The sequence below is a fragment of the Salvelinus alpinus genome, chromosome 29 (genome assembly GCF_045679555.1).
Source record: "Salvelinus alpinus chromosome 29, SLU_Salpinus.1, whole genome shotgun sequence".
NCBI lineage: Eukaryota > Metazoa > Chordata > Actinopteri > Salmoniformes > Salmonidae > Salvelinus > Salvelinus alpinus.
The window spans coordinates 16796094-16822256 of record NC_092114.1 but is presented as its reverse complement, the minus strand read 5'-3'; the positions used below and the strand labels follow the sequence as shown (position 1 = coordinate 16822256).

The 26163-nt window shown below is 47.3% G+C and overlaps 1 protein-coding gene across 23 annotated transcripts in view; it reads left to right on the top strand.

Moving 5' to 3' along the window:
- LOC139559151 (CLIP-associating protein 2-like) overlaps window positions 1–20775 on the top strand; it is a 136647-nt gene extending 115872 nt beyond the window's left edge. For all 23 annotated transcript variants that reach the window (XM_071374911.1, XM_071374910.1, XM_071374900.1 and 20 more), the window contains 12 exons: window positions 284–447; window positions 528–606; window positions 4052–4195; window positions 4371–4514; window positions 7543–7649; window positions 7759–7876; window positions 11464–11641; window positions 11757–11953; window positions 12339–12467; window positions 16091–16297; window positions 16735–16851; window positions 19223–20775. In XM_071374911.1, the coding sequence (XP_071231012.1) occupies window positions 284–447; window positions 528–606; window positions 4052–4195; window positions 4371–4514; window positions 7543–7649; window positions 7759–7876; window positions 11464–11641; window positions 11757–11953; window positions 12339–12467; window positions 16091–16297; window positions 16735–16851; window positions 19223–19300 (1662 nt within the window). In that variant the 3' untranslated portion in view covers window positions 19301–20775. The remainder of the gene's footprint in view (window positions 1–283; window positions 448–527; window positions 607–4051; window positions 4196–4370; window positions 4515–7542; window positions 7650–7758; window positions 7877–11463; window positions 11642–11756; window positions 11954–12338; window positions 12468–16090; window positions 16298–16734; window positions 16852–19222) is intronic.
- The last annotated feature ends 5388 nt before the right edge of the window (window positions 20776–26163 follow it).

The window sequence follows — 26163 nt, the reverse complement described above, 5'->3', positions numbered from 1 at the left end:
TGAATTTCTGAATATTGATTGTGTATTGGCAAACATAATTCAGCTTGCTGCACGCTGATTGGAGTGATTGATTGGTTGATAAGTGAGCGTAGTTGTCTGATGCATGGGACTCTGAGCTCCCCTCAGCCTGTCCCATAGTACAGGAGTCTATTTGTGTATGCGTGTGCGCTTGTGTACATGAGTGTGTGTGTGTATATATACAGTATTTGTGTGTGTGTGTGTGTGTGTGTGTGTGTGTGTGTGTGTGTGTGTGTGTAACCCTGTGTCCCCTGTCTCTCGCCAGGTGTTCAGTATGTTCTTGGAGACCCTAGTGGACTTTGTTCTGGTGCACAGAGAAGACCTGCAGGACTGGCTGTTCGTCCTGCTCACCCAGCTGCTGAAGAAGATGGGAGCTGACCTGCTGGGATCAGTACAGGCCAAGGTCCAGAGAGCACTGGACATCACACGGTCAGTCTTGGTGTGTGTTTCGACCGGTGTATTTAACGTGTGTGTGTGTGTAACTTAACGTGTGTGTCTCTCCTCTACAGAGAGTCTTTCCCCAACGACCTCCAGTTCACTATCCTCATGAGGTTCACTGTGGACCAAACTCAGACGCCTAACCTCAAGGTACACAGCTGTGTGTGTGTGTGTGTGTGTAGGGGGGTTGTTTTATGTGTGTGTCCTTTACATATGAAGAAAGAGATGAACAGAGTGAGATGAAACAATAATAGAAGATGGAGGGAGAGAGAGAGATATAGGGAGGGTTGAAAGGCGGGGACTGCCTTTCGGTCGCAAGACTCACACTGTCTCAGTGACCACGGTATCACTGTTCTGACCTCATACTGTCTCAGTGACCACGGTAACACTGTTCTGACCTCATACTGTCTGTGACCACGGTAACACTGTTCTGACCTCACACTGTCTCAGTGACCACGGTAAACACTGTTCTGACCTCATACTGTCTCAGTGACCACGGTAACACTGTTCTGACCTCATACTGTCTGTGACCACGGTAACACTGTTCTGACCTCATACTGTCTGTGACCACGGTAACACTGTTCTGACCTCATACTGTCTCAGTGACCACGGTAACACTGTTCTGACCTCATACTGTCTCAGTGACCACGGTAACACTGTTCTGACCTCATACTGTCTGTGACCACGGTAACACTGTTCTGACCTCACACTGTCTCAGTGACCACAGTAACACTGTTCTGACCTCATACTGTCTGTGACCACGGTAACACTGTTCTGACCTCACACTGTCTCAGTGACCACAGTAACACTGTTCTGACCTCATACTGTCTCAGTGACCACGGTAACACTGTTCTGACCTCATACTGTCTGTGACCACGGTAACACTGTTCTGACCTCATACTGTCTCAGTGACCACGGTAACACTGTTCTGACCTCATACTGTCTCAGTGACCACGGTAACACTGTTCTGACCTCATACTGTCTCAGTGACCACGGTAAACACTGTTCTGACCTCATACTGTCTCAGTGACCACGGTAACACTGTTCTGACCTCATACTGTCTGTGACCACGGTAAACACTGTTCTGACCTCACACTGTCTCAGTGACCACGGTAACACCGTTCTGACCTCATACTGTCTGTGACCACGGTAAACACTGTTCTGACCTCACACTGTCTCAGTGACCACGGTAACACTGTTCTGACCTCATACTGTCTGTGACCACGGTAAACACTGTTCTGACCTCATACTGTCTCAGTGACCACGGTAACACTGTTCTGACCTCATACTGTCTGTGACCACGGTAACACTGTTCTGACCTCATACTGTCTCAGTGACCACGGTAACACTGTTCTGACCTCATACTGTCTCAGTGACCACGGTACATTTAAGTCATTTAGCAGACGCTCTTATCCAGAGCGACTTACAAATTGGTAAACACTGTTCTGACCTCATACTGTCTCAGTGACCACGGTAACACTGTTCTGACCTCATACTGTCTCAGTGACCAAGGTAACGCTGTTCTGACCTCACGGCTGTTTAACGCTGGTTCGTTCCACCCGATCCCTGGACTCTGATTGGATACGACTGACACGCCTCCAATTAAATTCGCCAACCACTGGCTTTGCTCTCTGCAGTCTGATCCCCTTCCTCCCTCCCTCCCTCACTCCACCCCCCCACCTCCCCTTCCTCCCTCACTCCACCCCCCCACCTCCCCTTCCTCCCTCACTCTACCCCCCCACCTCCCCTTCCTCCCTCACTCTACCCCCCACCTTCCCTTCCACCCTCACTCTACCCCCCCACCTTCCCTTCATCCCTCACTCTACCCCCCATCCTCCCTCACTCTACCTCCCCTTCCTCCCTCACTCTACCCCCCCCACCTTCCCTTCCTCCCTCACTCTACCCCCCCACCTCCCCTTCCTCCCTCACTCTACCCTCCCACCTTCCCTTCCCTCACTCTATCCCCCCACCTTCCCTTCCTCCATCTATCCTCTCCCCTCCCTCACTCTACTCCCCCCCTTCCCTTCCCTCACTCTACTCCCCCCCTTCCCTTCCACCATCTATCCTCTCCCCTCCCTCACTCTATCCCCCTTACTCTATCCCCCCTTCCCTTCCTCCCTCTATCCTCTCCCGTCCCTCACTCTATCCCCCCTTCCCTTCCTCCCTCTATCCTCTCCCCTCCCTCACTCTATCCCCCCTTCCCTTCCTCCCTCTATCCTCTCCCGTCCCTCACTCTATCCTCACCTTCCCTTCCTCCATCTTCTACTCCCTCTATCCTCTCCACCTCCCCTTCTAACCCACAGGCCGGCAGATTGACCATCTTTACCAGGTCAACATCGCCCTCTTACCGTCCAAACGCATTGTATGCAGCCGGCAATACACTCGTATCCCTGTGGACCAGTTCGTACCCTAAACATTCTACATTCAGGCAGCAACGGTGTCAATTCCCTCCTCAACTAGATGTGATGGCGAGAAGGCTGAGGAAAAACTGGGAAAATATGCCTACTTTCTTTACGTTCCACCATTTTCCACCACCATGCTAGAGTGGCTAATGCTACTTCCTGATGTTAGGCCCTGCATTCGGCCAGGGGTAAACAACAGATTGCTGCAACCTGATTGGCTGAACGCAATACGCAACATCCGGGACTATCATTCCTAGGCATTAGCCACTCTAGCATGATGGTGGAACATTGTTCCGTAAAGTTTTTCTCAGCCTTCTCGCCATCACATCTAGTTGAGGAGGAAATTGACACCGTTGCTGCCTGAATGTAGAATGTTTAGGGTACGAACTGGTCCACAGGGATACGAGTGTATTGCCGGCTGCATACAATGCGTTTGGGCGGTAAGATGGACCATCAACAGCCATCTGCCGGACTGTTGTCTGTCTGTCCTCTATCTCCCTCCCCCTTCTCTTTCTCACCCCTCCCTCCCCCTCTCTGACGCGGTGCTCTCCTCTCTCTCTCTAAGCCTGTGGAGAGGAGAGGAACGTGTTGTGGGCGGCGCGACGTTAAATTGCTCCCCTCTGCCACGAGAGCCCCAAGGCACCACGCTTGCTGCTCTCTGAACGAGCAGGTCTCAGCCTGGAGCCAATCTTCCCAGGTCAGTGTGCTCAGGGGGAAGCAATTTTATGACGCGCACACTGAGGAGACAGGCGGTCGATGAGGTGTTTGGAATAGAGAGAGACAGATGGAGAGAATTAATGAAAAGGAAAGAATGAAATGAAAAGGAATGAAAAAGTGAACTGGGGAACGGTTTCAAGTATATTGGTTCCTCCCTCCATGATAGCTGCGTGACTACAGCTGTGAAGGAGATTAGCGTCCTACCGCACCCGCCGTGGTTGCAGATGTCTGGCTGAAACTACTACTGTTGACTTTGTATCTCTGAGTAGCTCTAACTAGAAGTCATTTCAGTTCAGACTTGAGGAACTCCTAGGATGATCTATGATCCACACAGACAGACAATGTCACACTTGACTGTGTGAGTAAGTTGTCTAACGTTTTATACTATGACTGTGTGTGTGTGTGTGTGTGTGTGTGTGTGTGTGTGTGTGTGTGTGTGTGTGTGTGTGTGTGTGTGTGTGTGTGTGTGTTTCCAGGTGAAGGTGGCTGTTCTAAAGTACATTGAGACCTTGACCCTGCAGATGGAGCCTCAGGACTTTGTAAACTCCAGTGAGACACGTCTGGCTGTGTCTCGCATCATCACCTGGACCACAGAGCCCAAGAGCTCCGACGTCAGGAAGGTACTGTACACACACACACACTTCTGGGAGCTGCAAATGGTTGATTATTGGTTGTAGCAAACTGATTGGTTCCTGATGCATGTGTGCGTGTTTGGTGCGTGTTATGTTGTATGTGCACATGTTACAAAAAGGGAAAGTGTGTTTCTCTTCCTCTCTCTCTCCCGCTGTGTTGCAGGCGGCCCAGTCGGTACTGATCTCCTTGTTCCAGTTGAACACTCCCGAGTTCACCATGCTGCTGGCAGCTCTGCCCAAGACCTTCCAGGACGGAGCCACCAAACTGCTGCAGAACCACCTGAGGATCACCGGCAACACTGCACAGGTAACTACACCTGGTCTGCACAGGTAACTACACCTGGTCTGCACAGGTAACTACACCTGGTCTGCACAGGTAACTACACCTGGTCTGCACAGGTAACTACACCTGGTCTGCACAGGTAACTACACCTGGTCTGCACAGGTAACTACACCTGGTCTGCACAGGTAACTACACCTGGTCTGCACAGGTAACTACACCTGGTCTGCACAGGTAACTACACCTGGTCTGCACAGGTAACTACACCTGGTCTGCACAGGTAACTACACCTGGTCTTAGCTGTATCCCTCCCAGCAGGTAAATACACCTGGTCTGCACAGGTAACTACACCTGGTCTGCACAGGTAACTACACCTGGTCTTAGCTGTATCCCTCCCAGCAGGTAACTACACCTGGTCTTAGCTGTATCCCTCCCAGCAGGTAAATACACCTGGTCTTAGCTGTATCCCTCCCAGCAGGTAACTACACCTGGTCTTAGCTGTATCCCTCCCAGCAGGTAACTACACCTGGTCTTAGCTGTATCCCTCCCAGCAGGTAAATACACCTGGTCTTAGCTGTATCCCTCCCAGCAGGTAACTACACCTGGTCTTAGCTGTATCCCTCCCAGCAGGTAAATACACCTGGTCTTAGCTGTATCCCTCCCAGCAGGTAAATACACCTGACCTTAGCTGTATCCCGCCCAGCAGGTAACTACACCTGGTCTTAGCTGTATCCCTCCCAGCAGGTAACTACACCTGGTCTTAGCTGTATCCCTCCCAGCAGGTAACTACACCTGGTCTTAGCTGTATCCCTCCCAGCAGGTAACTACACCTGGTCTTAGCTGTATCCCTCCCAGCAGGTAACTACACCTGGTCTTAGCTGTATCCCTCCCAGCAGGTAAATACACCTGGTCTTAGCTGTATCCCTCCCAGCAGGTAACTACACCTGGTCTTAGCTGTATCCCTCCCAGCAGGTAAATACACCTGGTCTTAGCTGTATCCCTCCCAGCAGGTAAATACACCTGGTCTTAGCTGTATCCCTCCCAGCAGGTAACTACACCTGGTCTTAGCTGTATCCCTCCCAGCAGGTAACTACACCTGGTCTTAGCTGTATCACTCCCAGCAGGTAACTACACCTGGTCTTAGCTGTATCCCTCCCAGCAGGTAACTACACCTGGTCTTAGCTGTATCCCTCCCAGCAGGTAAAAAAGGGAAACCCAGCCGCGAGCTGCCCAGTGACGGAAGCCTATCAGACGAGCTAAATGCCTTTTATGCTCGCTACAAGGCAAGCAACGCTGAAGCATGTATGAGAGCACCAGCTGTTCCGAACGACTGTGTGATCATGCTCTCCATAGCCGATGTGAGCAAGACCTTTAAACAGGTCAACATTCACAAAGCCGCTGGGCCAGACGGATTACGAGGATGTGTACTCAGAGCATGCACGGACCAACTGGCAGTTGCATTCACTGACATTTTCAACAGACCACCATAGTCCCTGTGCCCAAGAAAGCGAAGGTAACCTGCCTAAATGATTACCGTCCTGTAGCACTCACGTCGGTAGCCATGAAGTGCTTTGAAAGGCTGGTCATGGCTCACATCAACACCCTAGACACACTCCAATTTGCATACCGCCCCAACAGATCCATAGATGATGCAATCGCACTCCAAACTTCCCTTTCCCACCTGGACAGAAGGAAAACCTATGTGAGAATGCTGTTCATTGACTACAGCTCAGCGTTCAACACCATAGTGCCCACAAATCTCATCACTAAGCTAAGTGCCCTGGGACTAAACACCTCCCTTTGCAACTGGATCCTGGACTTCCGGACGGGCCGCCCCCAGGTGGTGAGGGTAGGTAGCAACACATCTGCCACGCTGATCCTCAACACTGGGGCCCCTCAGGGGTGTGTTCTTATCCTCTCCTCTACTCCCTGTTCACCCACGACTGCATGGCCAAACACGACTCCCAACACCATCAAGTTTGCTGACGACACAATGTGGTTGGCCTGATCACCGACAACGATGAGACGGCCTATAGGGAGGAGGTCAGAGACCTGACAGTGTGGTGCCAGGACAACAACCTCTCCCTCAATGTGAGCAAGACAAAGGAGCTGATCGTGGACTATAGGAATAGGAGGGCCGAACAGGCCCCCATTCTCATCGACGGGGCTGTAGTGGAGCAGTTTGAGAGTTAAGTTCCTTGGTGTCCACATCACCAACAAACTATCATGGTCCAAACACACCAAGACAGTCGTGAAGAGGGCACGACAAAACCTTCTCCCCCCTCAGGAGACTGAAAATATTTGGCATGTGTCCTCAGATCCTCAAAACGTTCTACAGCTGCACCATCGAGAGCATCCTGACCTGTTGCATCACCTGGTATGGCAACTGCTCGGTCTCTGATCGTAAGGCGCTACAGAGGGTAGTGCGGACGGCCCAGTACATCACTGGGGCCTAGCTTCCTGCCATCCAGGACCTATAATAGGCTGTGTCAGAGGAAAGCCCATAAAATTGTCAGACTCCAGCCATCCAAGTCATAGACTGTTCTCTCTGCTACCGCGCGCCAAGTTTAGGTCCAAAAGGCTCCTTAACAGCTTCTACCCCCAAGCTATAAAACTGCTGAACAATTAATCAAATGGCCACTGGACTATTTGCATCCCCCCCCCCCCTGTTTTTTTTACACTGCTGCTACTTGCTGTTTATTATCTACGAATAGTCACTTTACCCCTACCTACATGTACAAATTACATCGACTAACCTGTACCCCCACACATTGACTGTACCCCTTGTATATAGCCTCATTATTGTGTAATTCTATTGTTACTTTTTGATTTTAAAAAATTACCTTGGTTTTTATATTTTCATAACTCTATTTCTTGAACTGCATTGTTGGGTTTGTAAGTAAGCATTTCACAGTAAGGTCTACACCTGTTGTATTCGGCGCAATACATTTTTGATTTGATGTTCTTATAGACACTGTGAGAACTGATCAGGCTGGTGGAACACTAAAAGACACTAGAATGTTCTGACAATTTGATGCTCTCTTCCCCCCCCCAGGCCCCGATGGGAAGCCCCCTGGCACGCCACACCCCCCGCTCTCCTGCCAGCTGGTCCAGCCCCCTCACCTCTCCTACCAACACGTCACAGAACACATCCACACTCGGGTAATGCATACACAAACCTCCCAGAACACACCAAGGTAACACCTTCCACACTTATCATAATGTTGACCTATTGTGATGGTAATATGACTGATGTTTTTGTCGTGTGCAGTGAGTTTGACTACGACACAGAGAACATGAACTCAGACGACATCTACAGTAGTCTGAGAGGAGTTACAGAGGCCATTCAAAACTTCTCCGTCCGCAGCCAGGAAGACATGAACGAAACGGTGAGGAGAGAGAGCCTGGGAATGTGAACCCTCCCTACACGATGGAATGTGTCTTATAAATGCGAGCTCGTTTTCTTGATAATGTGTAGTCTGTCAGGTGGATTCAGGTGTTACGCCTGAATCCACCTGGGGGGGAGAGATATGGAAGAGAGAGAGAGATATGGAAGAGAGAGAGATATGGAAGAGAGAGAGATATGGAAGAGAGAGAGATATGGAAGAGAGAGAGATATGGAAGAGAGAGAGATATGGAAGAGAGAGAGATATGGAAGAGAGAGAGCGAGAGAGAGAGAAAGAGAGATATGGAAGAGAGAGAGAGATATGGAAGAGAGAGAGATATGGAAGAGAGAGAGATATGGAAGAGAGAGAGAGAGATGGAAGAGAGAGAGAGAGATGGAAGAGAGAGAGAGAGATGGAAGAGAGAGAGAGAGATGGAAGAGAGAGAGAGAGATGGAAGAGAGAGAGAGATGGAAGAGAGAGAGAGAGAGAGAGAGAGAGAGATGGATGAGAGAGAGAGATGGATGAGAGAGAGAGAGAGATATGGAAGAGAGAGAGAGAGATATGGAAGAGAGAGAGCGAGAGATATGGAAGAGAGAGAGCGAGGGATATGGAAGAGAGAGAGATATGGGAGAGCGAGAGAGAGAGAGATATGGGAGAGAGAGAGAGGGATATGGAAGAGAGAGAGAGAGAGATATGGAAGAGAGAGAGAGAGGGATATGGAAGAGAGAGAGAGAGGGATATGGAAGAGAGAGAGAGAGAGAGAGAGAGAGGGATATGGAAGAGAGAGAGAGAGAGGGATATGGAAGAGAGAGAGAGAGAGATAGATATGGAAGAGAGAGAGAGAGAGATATGGAAGAGAGAGAGAGAGAGATATGGAAGAGAGAGAGAGGGATATGGGAGAGAGAGAGAGGGATATGGGAGAGAGACAGACAGTGAGTGTCTGGGGTCAAAGCATCACATATACAGTTGAAGTGGGAAGTTACATACACCTGAGCCAAATACATTTAAACTCAGTTTTTCACAATTCCTGACATTTAATCCTAGTAACAATTCTCTGTTTTAGGTCAGTTAGGATCACCACTTTATTTTAAGAATGTGAAATGTCAGAATAATAGTAGAGAGAATGATTTATTTCAGCTTTTATTTCTTTCATCACATTCCCAGTGGGTCAGAAGTTTACATACACTCAATTAGTATTTGGTAGCATTGCCTTTAAATTGTTTAACTTGGGCCAAACGTTTTGGGTAGCCTTCCACAAGCTTCCCACAATAAGTTGGGTGAATGTTGGCCCATTCCTCCTGACATAGCTGGTGTAACTGAGTCAGGTTTGTAGGCCTCCTTGCTCGCACACGCTTTTTCAGTTCTACCCACAAATTTTCTATAGGATTGAGGTCAGGGCTTTGTGATGGCCACTCAAATACCTTGACTTTGTTGTCCTTAAGCCATTTGCCACAACTTTGGAAGTGTGCTTGAGGCCGTTGTCCAATTGGAAGACCCATTTGCGACCAAGCTTTAACTTCCTGACTGATGTCTTGAGATGTTGCTTGAATATATCCACAAATTTTCCTACCTCATGATGCCATCTATTTTGGGAAGTGCACCACTCCCTCCTGCAGCAAAGTATCCCCACAACATGATGCTGCCACCCCCGTGCTTCACGGTTGGGATGGTGTTCTTCAGCTTGCAAGCCTGTTTCATCCAACCAGAGGACATTTCTCCAAAAAGTACGATCTTTGTCCCCATGTGCAGTTGCAAACCGTAGTCTGGCTTTTTATGGTGGTTTTGGAGCAGTGGCTTCTTCCTTGCTGAGCGGCCTTTCAGGTTATGTCGATATTGGACTCGTTTTACTGTGGATATAGATACTTTTGTACCCGTTTCCTCCAGCATCTTCACAAAGTCCTTTGCTGTTGATCTGGGATTGATTTGCACTTTTCGCACCAAAGTACGTTCATCTCTAGGAGACAGAACGCGTCTCCTTCCTGAGTGGTATGATGGCTGCGTGGTCCCATGGTGTTTATACTTGCGTACTTTTGTTTGTACAGATGAACGTGGTACCTTCAGGCCTTTGGAAATTGCTCCCAAGGATGAACCAGACTTGTGGAGGTCTACAATTTTTTTCTGAGGTCTTGACTGATTTCTTTAGATTTTCCCATGATGTCAAGCATAGAGGCACTGAGTTTGAAGGTAGGCCTTGAAATACATCCACAGGTACACCTCCAATTGACTCAAATGATGTAAATTAGCCTATCAGAAGCTTCTAAAGCCATGACATAATTTTCTGTAATTTTCCAAGCTGTTGAAAGGCACAGTCAACTTAGTGTATGTAAACTTCTGACCCACTGGAATTGTGATACAGTGAATTATAAGTGAAATCTGTCTGTAAACAATTGTTGGGAAAAATTACTTGTGTCATGCACAAAGTAGATGTCCTAACCGACTTACCAAAACTATAGTTTGTTAACAAGAAATTTGTGGAGTGGTTGAAAAACAAATTTGAATGACTCCAACCTAAGTGTATGTAAACTTCCGACCTCAACTGTAACTACCATTCTTACAATGTGGATCTAACAGGAAATAGCTTTTTTATCTACTGGGGGATAAGCTAATATCAGGGAAAATTGGGACATGTAGTATTTTTACAGGTCAGCAATGGGTTGTGATGTGAATATGTACAGTGTGAGCTGTAAGGGCTGTGTACAATAAGCAACATCAGCCCAGCCAACACCCCTGTCCTGCACAAGGACATGGTATGTTCCAAAGAGGGGCTATGTCCAAGCTGACATCTCTATAGGTCGGTTTGAAACCTGACCCACCCACCCATCATCAACCTGCCAATCAGAGCTCACCTGACTTGTCACCTACCTGTCACATGACCCATTTCTGTCTAAAATTATCTTCAAGATTCATACAACACCCTAACCCTGTGTGTGTCTCTCTCTCTCTGTCTTTCTGTTTCCCTCTCTCTCCGTCTCTGTTTCCCTTTCTCTCTCTCTCCGTTTCCCTCTCTCGCTCTCCGTTTCCCTCTCTCGCTCTCCGTTTCCCTCTCTCTCTCTCCGTTTCCCTCTCTCTCTCTCCGTTTCCCTCTCTCTCTCTCCGTTTCCCTCTCTCTCTCCGTTTCCCTCTCTCTCTCCGTTTCTCTCTCTCTCTCCGTTTCCCCCTTTCTCTCTCCGTTTCTCTCCCTCTCTCTCTCTCTCTCTCTCTCTCTCTCTCTCCCTCTCTCCGTTTCCCTCTCTCCGTTTCCCTCTCTCTCTCTCTCCGTTTCCCTCTCTCTCTCTCTCCGTTTCCCTCTCTCTCTCTCTCCGTTTCCCTCTCTCTCCGTTTCCCTCTCTCTCTCTCTCTCTCCGTTTCCCTCTCTCCGTTTCCCTCTCTCTCCATTTCCCTCTGTCTCCGTTTCCCTCTCTCTCCGTTTCCCTCTCTCTCTCTCCGTTTCCCTCTCTCTCCATTTCCCTCTGTCTCCGTTTCCCTCTCTCTCCGTTTCCCTCTCTCTCTCTCCGTTTCCCTCTCTCTCTCTCCGTTTCCCTCTCTCTCTCTCGGTTTCCCTCTCTCTCTCTCCGTTTCCCTCTCTCTCCGTTTCCCTCTCTCTCTCTCAGGGGGGTGGTGCTGACCAGGTGGATGGAGTCCGCACTGCTCTGGACAACAAGACTTCTCTTCTCAACACCCCCCTGCTCTCCTCTTCTCCCCGGGGGTCCCGAGACCCCTTTACAGACTCCCCCTTTAAACACAGCATCAAAGATACTTCATTGGACGAATCAGACCAGCAAACTGATGGTACACACATACACACACACACATTCATACACACAAACAAAATGTCTTAGTGTCATGTATGATTGATAAGTTGTCAATCAGTATCTCAACCCCTATTGGCTGTTGCCCCTGACAGACAGCAGCATTGACCAATCAGAGCTGGTGTCTGAGCTGCTGAAGGAGCTGTCCAATCACAATGAGCGTGTGGAGGAGAGGAAGGTGGCGCTTTGTGATCTCTTGAAGCTGATTCGAGAAAACACCCTGCAGGTCTGCTGGGACGAACACTTCAAAACCATCCTCCTGTTACTACTGGAGACGCTGGGGGACAGAGAGGTACACACACACACACCCCCCGTTATGTACACATGTTCATTAATGCACTTACACACACACACACCCCCGTTATGTACACACGTTCATTAATGCACGTACCCCCCCCCCCCCCCCCGTTATGTACACATGTTCATTAATGCACGTACACACACACCCCCGTTATGTACACATGTTCATTAATGCACGTACACACACACACACCCCCGTTATGTACACATGTTCATTAATGCACGTACACACACCCCCGTTATGTACACATGTTCATTAATGCACGTACAAACACCCCCGCGCGTTATGTACACATGTTCATTAATGCACTTACACACACACAATCTGACAACTTCCTCAGCTGTCTTGTTGTCCTCTCTCCGCTCCTCCCCTGCAGCATGTGATCAGGGCGTTAGCTCTGCGTGTTCTGAGGGAGATTCTGAGCCGTCAGCCCTGGAGGTTTAAGAACTACGCTGAACTCACCATCATGAAGGCTCTGGAGGCACACAGGGACCCACACAAAGAGGTATACACACATACTCTGTAAAACACACACACACTCCTTAAAATATATATATATACACTCCTTAAAATATATATATACACACTCCTTAACATATATATATATACACTGCTCAAAAAAATAAAGGGAACACTTAAACAACACAATGTAACTCCAAGTCAATCACACTTCTGTGAAATCAAACTGTCCAATTAGGAAGCAACACTGATTGACAATAAATTTCACATGCGGTTGTGCGAATGGAATAGACAAAAGGTGGAGTCTGTTTCTGACCGTTTGAGCAGACACATGCACATTTGTGGCCTGCTGGAGGTCATTTTGCAGGGCTCTGGCAGTGCTCCTCCTAATCCTCCTTGCACAAAGGCGGAGGTAGCGGTCCTGCTGCTGGGTTGTTGCCCTCCTACGGCCTCCTCCACGTCTCCTGATGTACTGGCCTGTCTCCTGGTAGCGCTTCCATGCTCTGGACACTACGCTGACAGACACAGCAAACCTTTTTGCCACAGCTCGCATTGATGTGCCATCCTGGATGAACTGCACTACCTGAGCCACTTGTGTGGGTTGTAGACTCCGTCTCATGCTACCACTAGAGTGAGAGCACCGCCAGCATTCAAAAGTGACCAAAACATCAGCCAGGAAGCATAGGAACTGAGAAGTGGTCTGTGGTCACCACCTGCAGAATCACTCCTTTTTTGGGGGTGTCTTGCTAATTGCCTATAATTTCCACCTTTTGTCTATTCCATTTGCACAACAGCATGTGAAATTTATTGTCAATCAGTGTTGCTTCCTAAGTGGACAGTTTGATTTCATAGAAGTGTGATTGACTTGGAGTTACATTGTGTTGTTTAAGTGTTCCCTTTATTTTTTTGAGCAGTGTATATATATACACACACACTCCTTAAAATATCTATATCAATATACACACACTGCTTAAAATATGGTGCTATAACCCTGTTCCTGTGTGAGTAGGAGGCATTATAACTGGTGCTATAACCCTGTTCCTGTGTGTGTAGGAGACATAACTGGTGCTATAACCCTGTTCCTGTGGTCGTAGGAGGCATTATAACTGGTGCTATAACCCTGTTCCTGTGTGCGTAGGAGGCATTATAACTGGTGCTATAACCCTGTTCCTGTGTGTGTAGGAGGCATTATAACTGGTGCTATAACCCTGTTCCTGTGTGCGTAGGAGGCATTATAACTGGTGCTATAACCCTGTTCCTGTGTGTGTAGGAGGCATTATAACTGGTGCTATAACCCTGTTCCTGTGTGCGTAGGAGGCATTATAACTGGTGCTATAACCCTGTTCCTGTGTGCGTATGAGGCATTATAACTGGTGCTATAACCCTGTTCCTGTGTGTGTAGGAGGCATAACTGGTGCTATAACCCTGTTCCTGTGTGCGTAGGAGGCATTATAACTGGTGCTATAACCCTGTTCCTGTGTGCGTAGGAGGCATTATAACTGGTGCTATAACCCTGTTCCTGTGTGTGTAGGAGGCATTATAACTGGTGCTATAACCCTGTTCCTGTGTGTGTAGGTGGCATTATAACTGGTGCTATAACCCTGTTCCTGTGTGTGTAGGAGGCATTATAACTGGTGCTATAACCCTGTTCCTGTGTGTGTAGGAGGCATTATAACTGGTGCTATAACCCTGTTCCTGTGTGTGTAAGAGGCATTATAACTGGTGCTATAACCCTGTTCCTGTGTGTGTAGGAGGCATTATAACTGGTGCTATAACCCTGTTCCTGTGTGTGTAGGAGGCATTATAACTGGTGCTATAACCCTGTTCCTGTGTGTGTAGGAGGCATAACTGGTGCTATAACCCTGTTCCTGTGTGTGTAGGAGGCATAACTGGTGCTATAACCCTGTTCCTGTGTGCGTAGGAGGCATTATAACTGGTGCTATAACCCTGTTCCTGTGTGTGTAGGAGGCATTATAACTGGTGCTATAACCCTGTTCCTGTGTGTGTAGGTGGCATTATAACTGGTGCTATAACCCTGTTCCTGTGTGCGTAGGAGGCATTATAACTGGTGCTATAACCCTGTTCCTGTGTGCGTAGGAGGCATTATAACTGGTGCTATAACCCTGTTCCTGTGTGCGTAGGAGGCATTATAACTGGTGCTATAACCCTGTTCCTGTGTGCGTAGGAGGCATTATAACTGGTGCTATAACCCTGTTCCTGTGTGCGTAGGAGGCATTATAACTGGTGCTATAACCCTGTTCCTGTGTGTGTAGGAGACATAACTGGTGCTATAACCCTGTTCCTGTGGTCGTAGGAGGCATTATAACTGGTGCTATAACCCTGTTCCTGTGTGCGTAGGAGGCATTATAACTGGTGCTATAACCCTGTTCCTGTGTGTGTAGGAGGCATTATAACTGGTGCTATAACCCTGTTCCTGTGTGCGTAGGAGGCATTATAACTGGTGCTATAACCCTGTTCCTGTGTGTGTAGGAGGCATTATAACTGGTGCTATAACCCTGTTCCTGTGTGCGTAGGAGGCATTATAACTGGTGCTATAACCCTGTTCCTGTGTGCGTATGAGGCATTATAACTGGTGCTATAACCCTGTTCCTGTGTGTGTAGGAGGCATAACTGGTGCTATAACCCTGTTCCTGTGTGCGTAGGAGGCATTATAACTGGTGCTATAACCCTGTTCCTGTGTGCGTAGGAGGCATTATAACTGGTGCTATAACCCTGTTCCTGTGTGTGTAGGAGGCATTATAACTGGTGCTATAACCCTGTTCCTGTGTGTGTAGGTGGCATTATAACTGGTGCTATAACCCTGTTCCTGTGTGTGTAGGAGGCATTATAACTGGTGCTATAACCCTGTTCCTGTGTGTGTAGGAGGCATTATAACTGGTGCTATAACCCTGTTCCTGTGTGTGTAAGAGGCATTATAACTGGTGCTATAACCCTGTTCCTGTGTGTGTAGGAGGCATTATAACTGGTGCTATAACCCTGTTCCTGTGTGTGTAGGAGGCATTATAACTGGTGCTATAACCCTGTTCCTGTGTGTGTAGGAGGCATAACTGGTGCTATAACCCTGTTCCTGTGTGTGTAGGAGGCATAACTGGTGCTATAACCCTGTTCCTGTGTGCGTAGGAGGCATTATAACTGGTGCTATAACCCTGTTCCTGTGTGTGTAGGAGGCATTATAACTGGTGCTATAACCCTGTTCCTGTGTGTGTAGGTGGCATTATAACTGGTGCTATAACCCTGTTCCTGTGTGCGTAGGAGGCATTATAACTGGTGCTATAACCCTGTTCCTGTGTGCGTAGGAGGCATTATAACTGGTGCTATAACCCTGTTCCTGTGTGCGTAGGAGGCATTATAACTGGTGCTATAACCCTGTTCCTGTGTGCGTAGGAGGCATTATAACTGGTGCTATAACCCTGTTCCTGTGTGCGTAGGAGGCATTATAACTGGTGCTATAACCCTGTTCCTGTGTGCGTAGGAGGCATTATAACTGGTGCTATAACCCTGTTCCTGTGTGCGTAGGAGGCATTATAACTGGTGCTATAACCCTGTTCCTGTGTGCGTAGGAGGCATTATAACTGGTGCTATAACCCTGTTCCTGTGTGCGTAGGAGGCATTATAACTGGTGCTATAACCCTGGTCCTGTGTGTGTAGGTGGCGCGAGCGGCAGAGGAGATGGCGGCCATGTTGGCGTCGTCCATCAGTCCAGACCAGTGTGTCAAGGTGTTGTCTCCCATCATCCAGTCAGCTGACTACCCCATCAACCTGGCTGCCATCAAGATGCAGACCAGAGTCATAGAGAGGGTCCCCCACCACGGACTAGTCACCATGCTGCCGGAGATAGTCCCCGGACTCATACAGGTAACACACACACACTCGTACAGGTCTCTCACACACACACACACACACACACACACACACACACACACTCGTACAGGTCACACACACACACTCGTACAGGTCACACACACACACACACACGCGTACAGGTCTCACACACACACTCGTACAGGTCACACACCGGTCCCACACACACTCTTACAGGTCTCACACACACACTCGTACAGGTCACACACCGGTCCCACACACACTCTTACAGGTCTCACACACATACACACACACACACACACACACTTGTACAGGTCTCACACACACTCGTGCAGGTCACACATACACACAAAGATAACACATATCCTCATGTTATTCAGAGTTATGACCCATTATGTCATGTTACGGAGGGCTATAACCCCTCTGTCATGTAATGCAGGGGGATAACCCATCTATGTCATGTTATGCAGGGTTATGACAACTCGGAGAGCAGTGTGAGGAAGGCCTGTGTATTCTGTCTGGTGGCCCTCTATGCAGTCATAGGGGAGGAGCTAAAACCTCACCTCAACCAACTGTCTGGCAGCAAGGTGAGGGACCACGCCCACTTTCTACTAACCACACCTATTACCTGTCTTCTAATACATCTACACTACTTGATTCTCAAATGAATCTATCTATTTATAGCTACACATTTCACACTGAACCAAATTAAACGCAACATGCAACCATTTCAGCAGCTACAGTTCATATAAAGGAAATCAGTCAATTTAAATATATAAATTAGGCCCTAATCTATGGATTTCACCTGACTGGGAATACAGATGTGTTGGTCACAGATACCTTTTTAAAGGGAAAAAAGGTAGGGGTGTGGATCAGAACACCAGTCAGTATCTGGTGTGACCACCATTTTCCTCCTGCAGCGGGACACATCTCCTTCACATAGAGTTGATCAGGCTGTTGATTGTGGCCTGATGTGGAATGTTGTCCCACTGCTCTTAATTGCTGTGCGAATTTGCTTGATATTGGTGAGAACTGGGACATGCTGTCGTACACGTCGATCCAGAGCATCCCAAACATGCTCATTGGTTGACATGTCTGGCGAGTATGCAGGCCATGGAAGAACTGGGACATTTTCAGCTTCCAGGGATTGTGTACAGATCCTTGAGACATGGGACCGTGCTTTATCATGCTGAAACATGAGGTGATGGTGGCAGATGAATGGTGGGACAGTATCTCTGTGCATTCAAATTGTCATTGATAAAATGCAATTGTGTTTGTTGTCTGTAGCTTATGTCTGTCCATATCACAACCCCACTGCCTCCATGGGGCACTCTGTTCACAACGTTGACATCAGCAAACCACACGCCCACAGGAGTGCCGTTTTGTCACACAACACAATGCCACAGATATCAAGTTGATGGAGTGTGCAATTGGCATGCTGACTACAGGAATGTCCACCAGAGCTGTTTCCAGAGAATTTAATGTTAATTTCTCTACCATAAGCCGCCTCCAACCTGTGGCACTCTGTTCACAACGTTTACGTCAGAAAACCACTCGCCCAGGCCTCCCGGGTGGCGCAGTGGTCTAGAGCACTGCATCGCAGTGCTATGCTGCGCCACCAGAGTCTGGGTTCGCGCCCAGGCTCTGTCGCAGCCGGCCGCGACCGGGAGGTCCGTGGGGCGACGCACAATTGGCTTAGCGTCGTCCGGGTTAGGGAGGGTTTGGCCGGTAGGGATATCCTTGTCTCATCGCGCTCCAGCGACTCCTGTGGCGGGCCGGGCGCAGTGCGCGCTAACTGAGGGGGGCGGGTGCACGGTGTTTCCTCCGACACATTGGTGCGGCTGGCTTCCGGGTTGGAGGCGCGCTGTGTTAAGAAGCAGTGCGGCTTGGTTGGGTTGTGCTTCGGAGGACGCATGACTTTCGACCTTCGTCTCTCCCGAGCCCGTACGGGAGTTGTAGCGATGAGACAAGATAGTAATTACTAGCGATTGGATACCACGAAAATTGGGGAGAAAAGGGGAGAAAATTTATTAATAAAAAAAAGAAAACCACTCGCCCACACGACGCCATACGTCTTCCATCTGCCCAGTACAGCGGAAACCGGGATTCATCCGTGAAGAGAACACTTCTCCAGCGTGCCAGTGGCCATCGACGGTGAGCATTTGCCCACTGAAGTCGGTTACAACGACCGAACAGTAGTCAGATCAAGACCCTGGTGAGGACGATGAGTACGCAGATGAGCTTCCCTGAGATGGTTTCTGACAGTTTGTGCAGAAATACTTTGATTGTGTAAACCCACAGTTTCATCAGCTGTCCCGGTGGCTGGTCTCAGATGATGCCGCAGGTGAAGAAACCGGATGTGGAGGTCCTGGGCTGGCGTGGTTACACGTGGTCTGCGGGTGTGAGGTCGGTTGGACGTACTGACAAATTCTCAAAAATTATGTTGGAGGCGGCTTATGGTAGAAATTAACATTAAATTCTCAGGTAGACATTCATGCAGTCAGCATTGCAATTGGACACTCCCGCAACTTGATATCTGTGGCGTTGTGTGATAAAACTGCACATTAGTGGCCTTTTATTGTCGCCAGCACAAGGTGCACCTGTGTAATGATCATGTTGTTTAATCAGCTTCTTAATATGCCACACCTGTCGGGTGGATAAATAATCTTGGCAAAGGAGAAATGCTCACTGACAGATGTAAACACAATTTTGACAGAAATAAGCTTTTTGTGTGTGTGGAACATTTCTTGGCTCTTTTTATTTCAGTTTATGAAACATGGGACCAACACTTTACATGTTGTGTTTATATTCATGTTCAGTGTAGATTACTGGATCAGGAGGATTCATGAAGAACTGTTTCACTTCTACAACCCTGTAACTCCCCTCTCTCCCCCCCCCCCCCCCTCGCTCTCTCTCCCCCCCCCCTCTCTCCCCCCCCCCTCTCTTCTCTCTCTCCAGTTGAAGTTGTTGAATCTGTACATCAAGCGTGCCCAGTCCGGCTCAAGTGGTGGTGAGCCCCCACCAGACAGCCTATAGAACAGACAGATGGACAGCGACCCCCACAGGACAACCATGGAACTGCACTCTCCCTCCGGAGACTTAACACACATGGACACACTCTTACATGGATGGATGAACACACACTCACACGCTTACATGAACACACACACGCTTACTGACATGCTTACATGAACATGCTAATATGAAGGCACAGACTGACACACACACACACTGTCCTGGACACAACCTCCCATTGCCTCTTTGTTGTCTACTACAATGCACTCTGGGATACGGTGCAGAAGAGAGGATTGTTGTAGTTCCCTTCACAAACATTGAAGATCCACCCTGTTCTCTGAGACTCACCCCTGATCTCTACACACCTAACCACACCCTCTGATGATGCACTAGCCACACACCCCCAGCCAGGATGGCTGGAGAGGAAGAGGCTAGGTATGTGCATTCTGCAGACCGGTGTGTTTATGTCTGCGACAGAGAGTGGAGGGGGGGAGTGTGTATATTTCTGAGGTCAGTCAGTCCATCTGTCTGTCATGGTGGCCGAGTGTGTTTTAACCCCTGAAACTCTGAAGGCACACTAATCCCTACGTAGTGCACTACTTTTGGCCACTACATACGCCTCTGGTCAATCTATATAGGGAGTAGGGTCCTCCCACATGAGCAGTTAGGTCATAACTGTTCATAACGACTACATAGGCAATGAGTGTCAGGTATGGGAAGCGGAATGTGCTTAGCTATACATGACGGTGATTTTAACTCTTTATCCAGAGCCTATTTACTGTCACAGTGGAAGGGAGAGGGTGACATTAGTTAACCATGTCCACCCCTTTCAGAGAAGTCCATGGTACCTTCCACTGTTTTCCTGCCATGTCTTGGATGAGCACATTTCAGACAAAGAGGGGGGGGGAGACATGGCTTATTATAATCACCTAATGGATATGCCTCTACACATGATAACATGGAATAATATCCAATAACGACGTCATTTAGAAGAGTCCTTAAAGGAGGTGCTCTGCGTCCTGATCAGTTTTGTTTTCTGTTGCGTGTGCCATAGTCTCTCTACTTTGGTTTCTCTCCGGGGAGACGTTTTGGACAAATTTATTATTTAGTGATCTGGGAAACTGTCCCCTCTTCTTCCTCTTCTTGTAACAGTCTGGCTGTCACTGGGTTTGTTTTCCTTTGTGCATTTACAAAGCTGTGCTTACAATAAAATGAAGAAAAAAGAAAAATAACTTGTACAGACCATAATAAACACGGGTTTCTGTCTCAGTCAGTGGGAGGTGGGCACCTGGTCTGCCACACACAGGGTCTACAATTAACCAATGTTGCGCCCCTTGTGCACTGACCGGAATCAACTGGTATTTATTGGCCAGAGCACAGCACGGAAGATACTCAGTGTGTGAATGTGTCTGAACATGGAAGCTGCAGAATATATACAGTTGAAGTCGGAAGTTTAGATACAATGTGATGAAAGAAATAAAACCTGAAATAAATAATTCTCTCTACTATTATTCTGACATTTCACATTCTAAAAATTAAGTGGTGATCCTAACTGACCTAAAACAGCGAATTTTTACTAGGATTAAATGTCAGGAATTGTGATAAACTGAGTTTAAATGTATTTGGCTAAGGTGTTTGTAAAGTTCCGAATTCAACTGTAGTCTACCTGAAGCTGCAGACTATACAGTCTAGAGGTCGACCGATTATGATTTTTCAACGCCGATTATTGGAGGACCAAAAAAAGCCGATACCGATTAATCGGCTGATTTTTATTTATTAAAAAAAAAATGTAATAATGACAATTACAACAATACTGAATGAACACTTATTTTAACTTAATATAATACATCAATAAAATCAATTTAGCCTCAAATAAATAATGAAACATGTTCAATTTGGTTTAAATAATGCAAAAACAAAGTGTTGGAGAAGAAAGTAAAAGTGCAATATGTGCCAATGTAAAAAAGCTAACGTTTAAGTTCCTTGCTCAGAACATGAGAACATATGAATGCTGGTGGTTCCTTTTAACATGAGTCTTCAATATTCCCAGGTAAGAAGTTTTAGGTTGTAGTTATTATAGGAATTATAGGACTATTTCTCTCTATACCATTTGTATTTCATATACCTTTGACTATTGGATGTATATTGCCAGTATAGCTTCCGTCCCTCTCCTCGACCCTACCTGGGCTCGAACCAGGAACACATCAACAACAGCCACCCTCGAAGCATCGCTACCCATCGCTCCACAAAAGCCGCGGGCCTTGCAGAGCAAGGGGAACAACTACTTCAAGGTCTCCGAGCGAGTTAAGTCACCGATTGAAACATTATTAGCGCGCACCCCGCTAACTAGCTAGCCATTTCACATCGGTTACACCAGCCTAATCTCGGGAGTTGATAGGCTTGAAGTCATAAACAGCTCAATGCTTGAAGCACAGCGAAGAGCTGCTGGCAAACGCACGAAAGAGCTGTTTGAATGCTTACGAGCCTGCTGCTGCCTACCACCGCTCAGTCAGACTGCTCTATCAAATATCAAATCATAGACTTAGTTATAACATAACACACAGAAATACGAGCCTTAGGTCATTAATATGGTGGAATCCGGAAACTATCATTTCGAAAACAAAACGTTTATTCTTTCAGTGAAATACGGAACCGTTACGTATTTTATCTAACTGGTGGCATCCCTAAATCTAAATATTGCTCTTACATTGCACAACCTTCAATGTTATGTCATAATTATGTAAAATTCTGGCAAAATAGTTTGCAACGAGCCAGGCGGCCCAAACTGCTGCATATACCCTGACTCTGTTGCACAGAACGCAAGAGAAGTGACACAATTTCCCTAGTTAAAAGAAATTCATGTTAGCAGGCAATATTAACTAAATATGCAGGTTTAAAATATATATACTTGTGCATTGATTTTAAGAAAGGCGTTGATGTTTATGGTTAGGTACACATTGGTTCAACGACAGTGCTTTTTTCGCGAATGCGCTTGTTAAATCACCCGTTTGGCGAAGTAGGCTATGATTCAATGATAAAGTAACAGGCACCGCATCGATTATATGCAATGCAGGACAAGCTAGATAAACTAGTAATATCATCAACCATGTGTAGTTAACTAGTGATTATGTTAAGATTTATTTTTATAAGATACGTTTAATGCTTGCTAGCACCTTACCTTGGCTCCTTGCTGCACTCGCATAACAGGTAGTCAGCCTGCCACGCAGTCTCCTCGTGCGGCCCTAATTAATCGGCCATTCCGATTAATCGGTCGACCTCTAATACAGTCTACCTGAAACTGCGGAATATACAGTCTACCTGAAGCTGCAGAATATACAGTCTACCTGACGCTGCAGAATAAACAGTCTACCTGACGCTGCAGAATATACAGTCTACCTGACGCTGCAGACTATACAGTCTACCTGAAGCTGCAGAATATACAGTCTACCTGAAGCTGCAGAATATACAGTCTACCTGAAGCTGCAGAATATACAGTCTACCTGAAGCTGCAGAATATACAGTCTACCTGAAGCTGCAGAATATACAGTCTACCTGACGCTGCAGACTATACAGTCTACCTGACGCTGCAGACTATACAGTCTACCTGAAGCTGCGGAATATACAGTCTACCTGACGCTGCAGAATATACAGTCTACCTGACGCTGCGGAATATACAGTCTACCAGAAGCTGCGGAATATACAGTCTACCTGACGCTGCGGAATATACAGTCTACCTGACGCTGCGGAATATACAGTCTACCAGAAGCTGCAGAATATACAGTCTACCAGAAGCTGCAGAATATACAGTCTACCTGACGCTGCGGAATATACAGTCTACCAGAAGCTGCGGAATATACAGTCTACCTGAAGCTGCGGAATATACAGTCTACCTGACGCTGCGGAATATACAGTCTACCTGACGCTGCGGAATATACAGTCTACCTGACGCTGGGGAATATACAGTCTACCTGACGCTGCGGAATATACAGTCTACCTGAAGCTGCGGAATATACAGTCTACCTGACGCTGCGGAATATACAGTCTACCTGACGCTGCGGAATATACAGTCTACCTGACGCTGCAGACTATACAGTCTACCTGAAGCTGCAGAATATACAGTCTACCTGAAGCTGCAGAATATACAGTCTACCTGAAGCTGCAGAATATACAGTCTCCCTGAAGCTGCAGACTATACAGTCTACCTGACGCTGCAGAATATACAGTCTACCTGAAGCTGCAGAATATACAGTCTACCTGAAGCTGTAGAATATACAGTCTACCTGAAGCTGCAGAATATACAGTCTACCTGACGCTGCAGAATATACAGTCTACCTGAAGCTGCAGAATATACAGTCTACCTGACGCTGCAGACTATACAGTCTACCTGAAGCTGCAGAATATACAGTCTACCAGAAGCTGTAGAATATACAGTCTACCTGAAGCTGCAGAATATACAGTCTACCTGACGCTGTAGAATATACAGTCTACCTGAAGCTGCAGAATATACAGTCTACCTGACGCTGCAGAATATACAGTCTACCAGAAGCTGCAGAATATACAGTCTACCAGAAGTTGCAGAATATACAGTCTACCTGACGCTGCAGACTATACAGTCTACCTGACGCTGCAGAATATACAGTCTACCTGAAGCTGCGGAATATACAGTCTACCTGAAGCTGCGGAATATACAGTCTACCTGAAGCTGCGGAATATACAGTCTACCTGACGCTGCAGACTATACAGTCTACCTGACGCTGCAGACTATACAGTCTACCTGAAGCTGCGGAATATACAGTCTACCTGAAGCTGCGGAATATACAGTCTACCAGAAGCTGCGGAATATACAGTCTACCTGAAGCTGCGGAATATACAGTCTACCTGACGCTGCGGAATATACAGTCTACCTGACGCTGCGGAATATACAGTCTACCTGACGCTGCGGAATATACAGTCTACCTGACGCTGCGGAATATACAGTCTACCTGACGCTGCGGAATATACAGTCTACCTGACGCTGCGGAATATACAGTCTACCTGACGCTGCGGAATATACAGTCTACCTGACGCTGCAGAATATACACTGAGTATACAGTACATTCGGAAAGTATTCAGACCACTTTACTTTTTCCACATTTTGTTATGTTACAGCCTTATTCTAAAATTGTTTTGTTTTTTTCCTCATCAGACTACACACAATACCCCATAATGACAAAGCAAAAACAGGTTTTTAGACATTTTTGAAAATGTATTACAAAAAATATCGGAAAATTACATTTACATAAATATTCAGACCCTTTACTAAGTACTTTGTAGAAGCATCTTTGGCAGCGATTACAGCCTCGAGTCTTCTTGGGTATGACGCTACAAGCTTGGCACACCTGTATTTGGTGAGTTTCTCCCATTCTTCTCTGCAGATCCTTTCAAGCTCTATCAGGCGTTGCTGCACAGCTATTTTCAGGTCTCTCCAGAGATATTCGATCGAGTTCAAGTCCGAGCTCTGGCTTGGCCACTCAAGGACATTCAGATACTTGTCCTGAAGCCACTCCTGCGTTGTCTTGGCTGTGTGCTTAGGGTCATTGTCCTGTTGGAAGGTGAACCTTCGTCCCAGTCGGACGTCCTGACATTTCTTTCCACCCCCCTGTGTTAATACTTGGAGGAAGCACCTTTGGCAGCCATTACAGCTGTTAATAATTTGAAATAAGATTCTAACAACTTTGCACAACTCTCACATGCTGACCACACCGCCCGTGTAGCATGCGCGAGCGTTGCAAAATACATCTACACATACCTGTTATTCAATCATTGCATCCCACACTGCTCACAAGCGTCTGCGTAGCCAGGCGCTAAAATATAACTTTGTTCGATTTGTGACGCTTGATGCACTGCAAGTTCCGCCTCTCCCATCTCCTCATTGGTTTTTAGGAGCATACACCCACGTGGGTGATTGAGAGATGAACTGAGGTCCACACTCCAGTCCAGTTGGTGGTGGCAATGCACCTTAAAGTTGGTTGCCAACCGCCATATAAAGTCCAATGAAGAAGAAGAAGCCTGAAGGAGGAGAGATTACTAGACATTTTTTTTTACCCTTTTATCTGTGGATTAATTGTCAGAGTAGAGGACCTTGTGCATTTCAGGTAAAATAACAGCACAATGTTTATATCCCAGGACAAATTAGCCTGCAACAGCAAGCTAGCTAGCTAAATTACCATAAATGTTTAATCTAACCTTTATTTAACCAGGCAAGTCAGTTAAGAACAAATTCTTATTTTCAATGACGGCCTAGGAACAGTGGGTTAACTGCCTTGTTCAGGGGCAGAACGACAGATTTGTACCTTGTCAGCTTGGGGATTCGATCTTGCAACCTTTCGGTTACTAGTCCAACGCTCTAACCACTAGCCTACCTGCCGCCCCGGCAGCAGTGCCGGTAATGCTTTTCGGCCTGTCCCCAAATGAATAGTTGGTTCAGAGTTCGTTTTGACATTTCAACCTGCGTGTCCTGATCGCGTCTGGTGTGGGTGGACAAAATCAACATGGCAGTCTAGTCAGCATGTTAAGGCAACATGCACTACATCACCAAAAGTATGTGGACACCTGCTCGTCAAACATCTCCTTACAAAATCATGGGCATTTAATATGGAGTTGGGCCCGCCTTTGCTACTATAACAGCCTCCACTCTTCTGGGAAGGCTTTCCACTAGATGTTGGAACATTGCTGTGGGGACTTGCTTACATTCAGCCACGAGCATTAGTGAGGTCGGGCACTGATGTTGGGCGTTTAGGCCTGGCTCGCAGTCGGTGTTCCAAATCATCCCAAAGGTGTTCGATGGGGTTGATGTCAGGGCTCTGTGCAGGCCAGTGAAGTTCATTCCACACTGATCTCGACAA